The 13,701-nt window shown below is 32.8% G+C and overlaps 1 protein-coding gene across 6 annotated transcripts in view; it reads right to left on the bottom strand.

Annotated features, from left to right (window-relative positions):
- The window catches only part of LOC126902360 (uncharacterized protein C05D11.1-like), a 112,472-nt gene that overhangs the window by 60,161 nt on the left and 38,610 nt on the right, over positions 1–13,701 (bottom strand). For 2 of the 6 annotated variants that reach the window (XM_050679535.1, XM_050679529.1), the window contains exons 2-12: positions 13,513–13,653; positions 13,348–13,448; positions 13,078–13,287; positions 12,878–13,000; positions 12,581–12,735; positions 9,323–9,413; positions 8,976–9,251; positions 8,652–8,906; positions 8,051–8,224; positions 7,744–7,971; positions 6,485–6,665 (exon numbers count right to left, since the gene is read on the bottom strand). The exons of 2 other annotated variants lie outside the window; for them this stretch is intronic. In XM_050679535.1, coding sequence (XP_050535492.1) covers positions 6,485–6,665; positions 7,744–7,971; positions 8,051–8,224; positions 8,652–8,906; positions 8,976–9,251; positions 9,323–9,413; positions 12,581–12,735; positions 12,878–13,000; positions 13,078–13,287; positions 13,348–13,448; positions 13,513–13,653 — 1,935 coding nt within the window. The remainder of the gene's footprint in view (positions 1–6,484; positions 6,666–7,743; positions 7,972–8,050; positions 8,225–8,651; positions 8,907–8,975; positions 9,252–9,322; positions 9,414–12,580; positions 12,736–12,877; positions 13,001–13,077; positions 13,288–13,347; positions 13,449–13,512; positions 13,654–13,701) is intronic. 2 more of the 6 variants (XM_050679534.1, XM_050679533.1) reach the window with 2 other exon arrangements.

The following is a 13,701-nucleotide window of genomic DNA, read 5'->3' as shown; positions in this document are numbered from 1 at the left end:
AAAAAAAAAAAAATTTGGTTGGGATTCTTTTTTGCTATTTGCCAAAATTACTCCTTCGTTGACTGGCCTAATCATAAATAGAAAATTTTATGAGAATTAAAACAATACTATTTATGTTAAATAGCAGTCAGGAAAATATATAATGATTATTTACTGTATATTTATCAGAAAAACTCATTATATTTTGCATTTTTATCGTAATAGAACACTTAAATAGAAATTATAGTAATCATTTCTAAGTAACTTTTGGTATTTAAAAAGATTCTACAATTGAAATATCCAGAACTGAATTAATTTTATTGATTTTCTTTAACTAAAAAAAAAAAAGTTATTATTTTGAATCCCTCTTGTGGACAGGTAAAGGGTTAGATTTGTAAAAAAAAACCAAATGATAGGTGAAGACATTCACCCGTTTGGCTGCGCTACAGTGTCGGTGTGATCGAGCTCCACGGGGCTACGAAACGTCGGCATGGGCGCAGCTTCCCTAGCTCGGGGAATCGGACGCGTCCTCAGGTTGCGGATAGAGGAACGGCCTGCAGATATGCAGGTTAGCCGCGAAATAAGCAGTCCATTCACTTGGGCTGACGAATAAGCGGTCGCGGACAATGGACCCTTCGATCGCTCGTTAACCCTGCAGATATGCAGGGCAGCCGTGATATAAACCACTCCCTCAGAGTGGACGAATAAGCGGTAGCGTTCGGGGGAAACGGGCAGGTGGGCCCGATAGCCTGATAAGGCGACCACCTAGGTGAAGGTAACATCGAAAACAAATCCCCTGGCGGTAGGTAAAACGCAGGGAAGGCCACCCATAACACCAAACATGGAAGCAAACTATTTAAATAAAACGGTTACCGTTCCAGGAGAATCGGAGTCTCCAGGGCCGGCTGGGAAAGGTGTCGCTACAGGCCTAACTCGGTCGTTATCCAGCGACTGTACCAAGACCGTGGGACTGGTGAGGCATGGTCCAGGGGGCGTTCGCGCTCAAGCTACTGTCGGAGGATGTGCCAAGCAGGCATCCTCCAGTGACCTTCGGGTCACTGAGGTAACTGCTGGTGGCTTTGGTACCGTCAAGGAGATGGTGGACGAATGGGAAGGCGTTTCCTTGTGGCCAATTCAGGACAGCCGAATTGTTCTGTAGTTCAGTATCCACAATCCTGAAGCTTATGCAGAAGGACCTGGACGACGGGCGTTCCTTTGCCCCGGAAAGGGTCAAGGAATATGACCCGTTAGAAGGCGTAGATGACCCCGAGCAGAGAGTAGAGATCATCGATGGATGTATTGCTAGTCGCCGAGGGGAAGCCGCGGCGGAACGTCTAATTGGCGTCGCCCGCCTAGTCGCCTCGCTACAACGACAGCGGGATAATGAGGACCATGGGGCGCGGGCTTCAACAGGCTGCCGAGTACATGGTGTACGTGGAGAAGCAGGAAGTCTCGTCATCTCCTGATGCTGCGGCTGCGGCAAAATAGGACGAGATGATGCGGACGGACGACCGTGGTGGAAGTGCTGAACCTTCCCCTGGGGAAGGCTCATCGACTCGCCTACGCTGAGTCCGTTACTGGAGAGTTCTCCCCCATTGCGCTATCCTGGCAAGATGAGGGCGTCTCTGGGGGAAGAAGAGGAGAGCGACGACGAGGCCACGTTTGATGTCAGCCTCAACCACGTCATTGCTCTCGCCAGAACCGCTGAGGTCGAGGGGAGTCTGATGAACGAGGTCCCGGGCACCCACCTGGAATATCTCGTTCAGTAGATCTCCCTCTCGTGTCAGGCCCTCAGCGAGCTGAGGAGAGCTGTGCGGCCGTGCCGCAAGAGGTGGCATGACCCGGCGGACGTGGCGACTGCCACGTCGTCTATGATCGAAGGCATAGCCGCGCAAATGGCCGTGCTTCGAGGGGTTATAGACAAACGCCGGGGTATGGGGGTGCACAAGGAGGTGCAAACGGCGACGAAGCACCTGGAGGAGATCCTGGATGAGGAGATACGCAGAAGAGCGTCTCCGCCGTCCAGGATCCACCAGGAAGCCTCAGCGGAGTCCAAAGCCGAGCCGCGGGCGCCGGAAGGAGCGCTCCCGAAATCGGCCAAAGAAATCGGGACGCAAACGGTCGTCGAGGACCCACCGGCCGTTATACCGAAGGGACCAGATGAGACGGAGAAGAAGAGGAAAAGAAAGAGGAAACTGTGGTTTGCGGTACTTTGGGCGGGCTAGTTCTTCTTGTCCGGATGGTTTCCCGTGAACCGTCCGGAACTCTTTCTGGTTCCCGTACTCACTGTTTTTCTTTCTGGGCAATTCGCCCACTAGTGCCCAGTCCGGTTGCAGTTTTTACAACGTGCCGCTCCGGACGGGCTTTTATCCGGTCTAATATCCAAACAGAATAGAAAACAGAATTTTCATCGGCGTAGGGGAGTCTGTGAACCTCGGGGTACTGGTCGTTTAGACGGGCCGAAACAAATTTTTCACCGGAGAAGTAATTTCTACGGTGTTATTTCGTCGAAGTATCCCGTAAGTCACCGAAGAACTGATTTGAAGTCTGAAGCTCCGGTGGGGGGGATGAGAGGTCCTCTCAAACTGCTCGGTCGGAATTTTCCGGGACGGCCATCTGCTCATCCCCTTCCAATCGGAGTTGTGAATTCTCGGGTCTGTCCGCTGTAACTCGCCTAAGCGTAAGGTGTGGCGGCAGAGTTCCCCTATTGGTACTGCAAGGTACCCCATGTACTTCGCAAGCAGACAAGTTGACTTGCTTTATCAAGTCGTTCAACTTTTTCTCATGCTGAGCAATATGTTCGCTCTGTTGGGCGACTATTGCTTCCAGCTCCTCGTTCCGCTTCGCATTATCCTCGACGTACCCGCATAACATCATATAAGTATCATTTAACAGTGACCAGCTGTCTCGGTCGTCTTCGGAACGGCGATCGTCATCTTCCGGTTGCCCGGGCCTCCCGTTTAAGGGATATCGTCATCTTGGGGCGGAGGATTACTCGGTTTTTCGGGGTGAAATTTGACGCTTGCCGCGTTAACCCCCTCCTCCTGGCTTAGATAGTCTTCCAGGCGAACCATAAGGTCGGCTTTAGAACCCCCAGTTGCGAGACCCCGTCGTGACAGTTCCCCTTGCAACTCTCTTATCGTCAGCTCAAGTATACTCTTACCTGACATATTGAGTGCTGATATTCTAATAATAGCAGATAAGTTGGTCAATGGGGATAAGCTAATGCGCTGATCACGTGATCGGGAAGTGGACTTATCTACAAGATATTTTTAGCACAAATCACATTAGGAAATTCTCCTGTATAATAAGTCCATCTCTAACTATATAGCTTATATACACCTTAACCCCAAAAATTAATAAGCTTATGACTAATTAAGTCTTAAAAATTTCTTTTTCTGGGACTTACTACACTTTTAGTCAGTTAACAAAGGGTAAGCGCCGCGATCGCCATCCAGTGGTAAGCTGGAGTCGCGATGCGACCGCGACATACTTTGAATTTTATTAAACGGGAAAAAGGTCTTAACAGACAAATAACCATTTGAACTACCTTAAATAGCCTTTATTATCCTCTCACAGTCGTAGCAACCTATGGGTCAATTGGTAACGCACGAGGCTGAAGCATTTTAGGTAGATGCACTTATGATAGTGATTAAAATCACTATCATAAGAAACGCTTCGATGCAAATCTGTAGATAGTGTTTAATTCTAAGAAATTGATGGATAATTACAAGAGCAACATCAACTTCTATTTTCTTAATTATACCCAGATTAGTAATTCTTTTAATTATATATTATATAATTTTTAAAATTAATTCAATTCTAAATATTTCCATTGTAGAATCTTTTTAAACACCAAAAGTTACAAGGAAATTATTACTATTACTTCTATTTCAGTTATCTATTACGATAAAAATGCAAAAAAATCAAAATTTTCTGATAAATGTACTGTAAATAGTAATTATAAAATTTCCTGATTGCATATTAATCTTAAAAATTTCATTTTTTTCTATTTAATAATGTCAATTTTAAACTTGCAAGTTGAACTATAAGTTATGGTAACAAATTCATTTTTTTTTTATTAAAACTTTCACTTTAAAGGACAAAAAAAAGTAGTTTCAAAATGATTACTTTTAACATATTAAAAATCAAAATCAATAATAATTTGAAATCAATTAATTTTAAAAATTATATAATATATAATAAAAAGAATTACTAATCTAGGTATAATTAAGGAAATAGAAGTTGATGTTGCTTTTTTAATTTTTCATCAATTTCTTAAAATTAAACACTGTCTGCAGATTTGTATCGAAGCATTCCTTATAATAAGGATTTTAATCACTGTCAGATTAAATCTATACTGGACCAAACTATGCAACGTCCCCACTATGCGGCGACCCCACTGTGCTGAGTTTTTTTTTTCATTTTATAATATATAACATAACTTTTGATTTGATATATGTTTAAAGGACACAGTATTTCCGGAACATTTTCAAAAATTAAGTTGAAAACGTTAGTTTTTGTAAAAAAGTTGCTATTTTAAACCCCCCCCCCCAATGAACAGGTTAAGTGTTAGATTTTCAAATAAATGATATCAAATGAAAGAAAAATATCTAAGGTCTTAATAAAAAAAAAAATTATGTTCATTTGTTTATTTTTGAAAAAGTTATGGAAGTTTTAAGAAAAAAAATTTTCCGACGTTCGCCAATAATTTTCAATAAACTTTCGTTGAAAAAAAAATGTTGAAAATCCGAGCACGCTAAGTAATTTTCCCAGAAAAGCGTTTTTTTTCTTGTTCTATTATATAATAAGATATCATATATTATATATTACGCTTAATTTATAAAAATACCACCTTGATCAAAAAGTTCCCGGAATAACCATCGTATGGAGCTCCCATTGTTCCGATTTGAGTACTGTTTTTTTTGATAAGTTTTTATCTGTTGTTGATATTCCCTCTAAATCTTAGTGCCAAAGCTTGACATTTGCAAAAGTTACGTAGCCAAAAGTACATCTATCTCTTTGTGTGTTGGCGATTTTTTACAATTTTAGAAATGGATTTAAATTTGCAACAACGAACTTGTGTTAAATTTTGTGTAAAAAACGGATTTAATGATGCGCGAACGTTTGAAATGTTGGAAAAGTGTTTTGGCAACGATTCTCTAAAGAAAACGGTCGTTTATCAGTGGCACGAGCGGTTCAAAAGTGGTCGTGAATCAATCATAGATGATGAATTGTTGGTCAATAACCGCAAATTAACCATCAGAGAAATAGCGGAGGACTTGAGCATTGCCTATGGATCCGTCCAAGACATTTTGGTTAATGATTTGGGTTTCCGTCGTATAGCAGCAAAGTTGGTACCAAAAGACCTCAATTTCATGCAAAAAAGAGACCGTGTTGAAGTCGCAAAAGACATGATTTGCGAGACTGAATCCGATTCCACATTCATCAAAAGGATCATTACTGGAGACGAAACGTGGGTTTGTGAGTATGACACACAATCAAGATATTAGACAAGTGAATGGCGTTCACCAAATTAGCCGAAACCAAAAAAAACACGTCGTTTTCAGTCAAAAAAGAAAGCTATGCTCACGGTTTTCATGGATTATAACGGTGTAGTACACCATGAATTTTCGTCAAAAGACCAGACAGTAAACAAAGAGTATTATTTGGGCGTTATGAGACGTTTGCGTGAAGCAATTCGCCGAAAGAGACCAGAATTGTGGGCAAAAAATTCGTGAATTTTGCATCATGATAACGCTCCGTCGCACAGTGCCATCATTATTCATAATTTTTTGACGAAAAATGCAACAAATACTATCCAACAGCCACCGAATTCATCTGATTTGGCTCCCTATGACTTCTTTCTATTCAATCGAGTTAAAACCCCATTACGGGGAACGCGTTTCAGCAGCCGAGAGGAAGTAATAAAAAAATCTCAGGAAGCACTGATGGACATACCAAAAACTGAATATAAAAAATGTTTCGAGGATTGGATCAAGCGTTGGCATAAGTGTGTTGCAGTCAATGGGGATTACTTTGAAGGGGAAAATATAGATTTAGATGAATAAACTTGTATTTTTAATTTTCTGAATAATTTCGGGAACTTTTTGATCAAGATGGTAATGTATAAGTTCTTAAGATTAGTGAACAATTTTTTTGTCTATATATATTATACATAAATATCAGCCAAACTACATAAAAAAACATGTTAAGCTTACTTGAACCTTACTAGAAATATACTATATATTAATGCTAATTAGGTTATCTACGTATTCAATTTTCGGCTTAAAATTTTAAAACTAAAAAATTTGTATTATTCAGTAAAAATTTAACTATTTCGATATACTAAATTATATTTGACCAAAATAAGAGAGATCGTTCATTGTTTTTGGTAAAATTTTTAATCACATATATAAGTGGTTCATAATAAGTGAATCGCTATGTATATATTTTATAAATATTTTATGATTATTCTAATTTTCTAATTTATTTCAATAGTTACCTTTTTTGTACATCATATTTATTAAAATTTGTTCTACCATATCTCTTCCATTTCTACGATAGCTAGAAATTTCATTTATCTTCTTTGACAAAATAATAGAAAACCATTTTTTGGTAATGACTGTATTATAAAGAATATCATGAAGCCATTTGATGCCTTTATGATATTTGTCTAGTTTGACCTATTCAATTAAAACATTAATTATGAGTCTAAAGTTTCAAATATTAATTATTAAAATTGTACATTTAAAACTAAATTAATAATTGATTAATTATTATATCCAATATGATAACATGATTATAATAAGTAAAACAAAAAATTTATTTAAACTATAAATTAATTGAGTTGAGTTAAATAATTTTCAAAATCATATTACATTTAACATTTAATTCATTATACCAAGAAAAATAAAATAATTTCGTAAAATATATATACGATAATTCTTTTAAANTATGATAGTGATTTAAATCACTGTCAAATATCATCTATACTTGTCCCATCTATGCCTTGTCTACACTGTGCCTCGACCCCACTGTGCTACCGTTTTTTTAAATAGAAACATACATTTTTAACAAACTTGTAAAATAAAAAATGACTAAGTAAGATAATGACTAGTCGATAACAAATTTTGGACCTGTCATTTTCTTAATTAGATAATTTTCTAATGGGGTAAATGGGGTAAACATTAAAAATATTTTACTATAGATAAATGTAAATACAGTTGTCACTAACAAAAGCCAAAAAAATTTAAAAAAAAAATTATTATTTGAATTGAGCGACTAGTGTTAAAATAATCATCTTATATATATATGTGGGTACTATTGGTATCTAGATGGCACCACTTCCAGGGTCTGAAGATAGATAGTGGTATCAAGTACATAGAGGGAGATTAAGTCAAGTCGTGAGTCGGCTAAAACGTGTCTCTATGTATATTCTTTAGTTTTATAAGTGTATTCTGTTTTATATTTTTATTTCTGTGTTGTGTGAATATTTTATATAGAGTTTTCGTGCGTATTTAAATATATATGTGTTATTTTTGTTTGTTAACATTTAATAGAGTTTTTTGTGTATTAATTTATATATATATATAAATTAAATATAGTATTGCGTCTTTGCTCTGTTCCTGTAATTGCCTGTTTGCATTTTCCCACATATATATTTATTATTATTATTATTATTATTATTATAAATAAATAAAAAATAAATTCCTTTTTTTTAAAATAAAAAAAATGTAAAAACTCTCTATAATTAGAACATACATAAACTGATATAAATATGACAGAAGAAAAATATCCAAATGTAAACGATTTTGAACAAATCCCAATAGATGCTTGTTTATGTATAATGTCTTTATCTAATTTTGCATTTACATTCGTATAAATTTTATCTCTTCGTATTGAAGGACTATTTATTATTAAATCAAGAAAAGTGGGTAAGTATTTTCTAAGATTCAATGCCAAATTTTTAGTGTTGATTAATGCTTTCAGCTGAAAAGAAATTATTGTATAGTAACATAATTAGTATGTCTTACAAGTAATTAAAAATTATGCATAATTTGTTACTTACATAAACAAAATTACTTTTAATATTGTCAATATCAACGAACAATGGAACTTCGGAAGTTTTGAATAAATTGTGTTGATTTATTGAATTTGATGAAAAAGTATCACAAGTTAAAAACTGTATGAATTCAACATTAGGGATTTTAATTGACGTTATCATTTCACTGGGGGTTTTTTTCTGAAATTTATGAATTATTAAATTAATTGATGCTTTAAAATCACTGTATTATACAAAGTTATTATTATTTTCAAAGTTTTTTTAATAAACAAAACATGATAGGTGCCTTAAATTTTCATCATCATCTCAATAGACTCTCACCCAACTATTTATGGTCAGCACTACCATGTTAAATTTTTAAACTGGCTAACGTTCAGTCACAGCCTTATGATATCTTAAGGAACCAGCAACAGGGAAAGGGTTTTGTCACTGTTGTAGTTCCATCTGGAAACAAATAATAAACAGCGCAGTTGTACATTCGCGCTAAGACAGCGACTTAGTTAGTCCACTACACCTTTCCACGGCCCGCTAGGTAGTTTAAATAATTCTAATAGATTATAAATGATAGCTATTAAACATTGTTATTATTTAATTATTTTTATATTACTTCACATTCTGTTTTAGCATTCAGTAGTTCATTAGCTTTTAATTTTAAACCATCATCCCCTAAATCATTTTTGCGTTGTGATACTCTTTGAATTTCTTCATTAGCTAGCTCATTATGTTTTTTTATAGATGGTATTCCTCTTACAATTACTTTGTGATCATTTAATAAATAATCTCTTAAAATATTTTTCCAAAACAAGATATCTTCACTGAGAAGTTTATTAAAAATTCTATTTGTGTTCAATATTTCGTCTAACTAAATTTATGCAGTCATAATAAATTTTATTTTTGTAATGTTCCTTTAACATTATTTAATTTTACTTACATCTGATTTATTCTTTCCATACAAAAAGTCAAAAATTATTAGGAATGGTAAAGTAAAATTAAGACCATATTCTAGATTTTTTAGCTCAAAATGCTTTATTATATTAATAAATTTTTTTAGTTCTTCTAGGTCAAAATAATCATTATCATCAATTAGCTTTTTAAATATTTCATTTAATTTTAATGGTATTTGTTCTTCATCTAATTTTCTAATTGGTACATTTTTAAATACAAGTCTTATAAATGGATTTAAATTATCGTTAATATTGAAAGTCACCTAGAAATAAATGAAAAATAATTCACTAAGAACCATTAATTGAACAAAATAAAAATTTGTATTATTTTTACTTGGCTACATAATGGGTCTGATATTTGAACAAACTCTATCTTCATTTGAATAGTAGTTAAATAACGTAAAAGTATCTCACAAGCCTTATACCTATAAAAAAAAGGTATAATTAATATTTAATAAAATATATATTTTAATTTTATTTAAAAACTTATTATTTATATGATTCTTTAACTATAGTTATTTAATTATTTAAGATTATAATATCAAAATTTGTAAGGAATAATACTTAGTAGATAAGTAAATTTATATATAAAGAATTGAACAGATCAAATTGACAGCTCTTATAAATTATTATACAGTTAAAGCTTTGTTAGTTGAGAAGTTATTTAACATTGTCAACCAAAGCACAAACTCTTGATACTTCTTAACACTTTTCTTTAGAAGTAATCAACCATGACACGGCCACGGCGTGTCACCCGTTTGGCACCCCGCGGTCGTGACAGCTTCTTCTCAGCCACTACTAAACGGGATCGTTACACACACCCAGAGAAAAACCTTGATCTATATAATAAATTCAATGTTCAATTTGATAAATATATCATTACTATTGAGACTATGATATATTTATCGATATGATAATTTTTTTTCTTGTCTTGAACAATAATTATTTATAAGAATAATTATTTTGTTCGTATTAATAAAACATTATCATAAACCCTTGATAAAATTTCTCTATCAAAATTGATTGAGGTTTTTCTTTGGGTGCACACGCGTTATCGTCGTGGTGTAAAGTTCAACAAATGTCAGCGTCGAACACTCGTCGCAACAATACGTTTATCAGTCATCTTCGTAACACCACCAAATGATCTGTCGTCCGTTTTATTCGCTTTACCATAAGTCATCAGCATTTCTTTCATATTTTAGAAATAATTAGTACTTTTGTTTATTTTTGTTTTACATTCTTAATCAAACTTGTATGGTTAATTTTCTGTTTTTGTGCTCGGCACTCGAGTGTTGCAACGTGTCAAACAATAATTCAAAAAGAGTTGATATACATATTATATTATTATTTTACAATGAAATAATTAAAATTATTTGAAAAAGAGGTCGGTATGAAATATTGAGGAAAACATAAATAATTTGTGGAATAGATTAAAGAATACTGTAAAGGAAATTGTTGATGAGCATAGGAAGAGGTTTCCAGAAAACAAGGAAACCTAGTACTGGGATGAGAAAATTAAAAAAATCATAGAGAGTAAAAAAAATGAGTACAAAGTCTAGAAGAAAAACAAAAAGAGATAAGATTGGATGGATTTTAAATGCTTGTGCAAAATACCAAGAGAGTGACAAGAAGGGCGAAGATTAAGAGGTATGATAGGCACATCATCATAAAATTAAAATTTTCTCAGTTTTGGATCGAAGCTAAATAAAATTATCCTGACAATAGTTCTACTATGTGAAAGCAAAATACTAGTGATGTGAATCACTGCTTGATGTCATCTATACTTGCCTCAACTCTGCCTTGACCCAGTACAGTATGCTGGGTTTTTTTAAGAAGTTAGTCGCATTTTTATACCTAAATGTGAGGAGTGTGCCCGAGAAATATCTAGTCTTAAAATAATTTTCACCTACATCTCAACTCCAGTCATTAGTATAAGTTTTTATTAACTTCTCACATATTATTTCAAAAATTGTTATTGATGTCTTTAGTTTTATTTATTTATATAAATATTTACGTAACAAGTCCAAGATACAAATTACAATAGTCAGTACATAGTTATTTTTACGATATTTACATAATAGAAAAGGTGTAAAACAAGAAAATGAAATTAATAAACTTAATGCAGCTTAATAAGTATTACTACAAACTAGACTTGCAAAACACAAAAAGCGAATTATAGGACAATTAAGGAAAAATAAGTTTAAAATTTTGGGAAATGCAGTTAATAAACCTAAGAAGCTTAAGCGCTTTACAAAATTTTTCTTGGATATATGCAGTAGGAGAAAAATTTTTATCAAGAAGTAGCCAAGATCACAAATTTTTTATAAGGATACCATTTATGCTATAATTAAAAGTTATAAGAGAGCACAGACTATAGAAAGATATGTATGAACACTTGGCTATATTTAATGAAAGTCCTAAATAGTTGCCCCAAACTACAAGACAACATTAACATAGTAATCTTGGAGTTATAGACATTATTCATTAGGTTAATTCTTATTTTATAAGCAAGCTTAATACATATTTTACCATTTAAAAAATAAAGTTGACACTCCTATACATGTCCTATCCCTTATAAAAAATAAGACACAGACCCAAAAAGTACTTAAACATTTATAAATCAAGAGATAAACAATAATCAACAACCAGTAACAGTTATTTAAAGTTTAATTGTGATCAGAAAATGCAGTACTTAGTTTAAAGGTGGTATCTTGTTGAGTTAATAATTTTTCTAAAAACTAGTTGCGTTTGTCGATATAAAATCCAATAAATCAGATTAACATTTTTATTTTTTCAGGTTTTAATAATATTTCAAAAAACATACATTCTTAAAACCTACAATAAATTTAGTTAATACTATGTACGTAAAGAAAAAATAAAATTATCCGAAATCACAATTTCTAATAGTAACGCGTAATAAGTAAAAGTTCATAGAGNAAACCTACAATAAATTTAGTTAATACTATGTACGTAAAGAAAAAATAAAATTATCCGAAATCACAATTTCTAATAGTAACGCGCAATAAGTAAAAGTTCATAGAGTATTTAGTAAAATTTGTCGATTTTGAAGTGTTTTACATAACAAAGGAATATTAGGAATACAAAGCCAAACCAAATATAAGTTATTCCGTGTACNTAGTAAAATTTGTCGATTTTGAAGTGTTTTACATAACAAAGGAATATTAGCTGCATTCAAAGCCAAACCAAATATAAGTTATTCCGTGTACTCTATGATTAAAAAAAATCGTTTTATTATTTTGGAAATAATTACAATAATTAATAATGTAATCATTTTTGTACTAGGTACATAAGTAGAAGCATTTTACAATAGTGGTTTTCATCACTCTCAAATATCAATCAATAAATATTTTAATAATGCCATAATCCCACTTCGCTCAATCCCTACTGTACATTATATATATTTTTTTCTTATTATTAGAGACAAACAATAAAAACTTATTTTAATATAATATATTAATACGAGAATTGTTTAAAAATAAATTACAATCATATGATAACTGAATCAAAAGTTATGTTATATTTGGATATAACACTATATGATATTATACATAATATTAAATATATTAAATACTTGTATGTATAAGTTGACCCAACTGGTCCTCTCCAACCGATATTCATATAACCATTGGTCTCTTTATCACATGGAAATAGTTCTACATAATTTGAAGATTCCGTTAAAGGATCTACAGGGTTTTGCCAGGGTTTTATATATTCTCCACGGCTTCCCTTTATTATTAATATTTTAAATTAAATCTTTATTAATATTAAAATTAAACATAAATTTCATTACTTTTGATAAAATCTTTTGAATAACTGGTTCTAGACTATTAAAAAAAGAAAAATGATCTATTTTTCCAGTAANCATTACTTTTGATAAAATCTTTTGAATAACTGGTTCTAGACTATTAAAAAAAGAAAAATGGTCTACTTTTCCAGTAACTAGAAGTAACAGATTTTCAGGCCGGTAATATGCTTGATGGTATTTACGAATCTATCAAATTAATTTTATTAGCAATACTTATTATTATTTATCAAATTATTCACAGATTTAATAAGAATAATTTGTACTTTTTCAATAGTAGTTGACTCGCGTAAATTTTTCATTATTCCTCCATGTACTGATTTGTAGCCACATTTACCAGGATATATTTTTTTTAATAATGATTGTCGTACAATATTTTCTGCAGTATTTTCTACTTCTTTTAATTCACAATAAACAACACCAGCATCTTTACCATCGGAAGTTATATGGTGAACTTGTGTGATAAAACCAGAATCCTAAAATTCACAAAATATTGTCGACAATTTATAATAAAGTTTAAATAAAATAAAAATTACAGTTAAAGTAGGATATAAAATATGGTCAAGATAAATTGGAAGCAACGAAAGAAATCCTTCACTCCCTGCTGTGCTGACTGTATAGCAAGTATGATCCACAGCTATAAAATAATATATTAATAATTAGAATATAGGAAACATTTCTAATAATTTTTGATAAATTACCAGTATAAGCATTAGTCCCTGAAGCAAGACACCGATTTGATAATAAATCAAGAACTCCTTTGTAAGGATAATTTTCCGATCCAAGAAATATTAAATGTTCTAATGTGTGTGGAATACCATTATCATCATGAGTTTCTGTTGCTAAACATTTCATAAAATAAATTATTTAATTATTATATTTTAAGTATA

Source organism: Daktulosphaira vitifoliae, unplaced genomic scaffold, assembly GCF_025091365.1.
Source record: "Daktulosphaira vitifoliae isolate Bord-2020 unplaced genomic scaffold, ASM2509136v1 Scaffold_3, whole genome shotgun sequence".
Lineage (NCBI taxonomy): Eukaryota > Metazoa > Arthropoda > Insecta > Hemiptera > Phylloxeridae > Daktulosphaira > Daktulosphaira vitifoliae.
The sequence above is the reverse complement of the archived record's forward strand: the minus strand, read 5'-3'. Positions and strand labels throughout refer to the sequence as shown.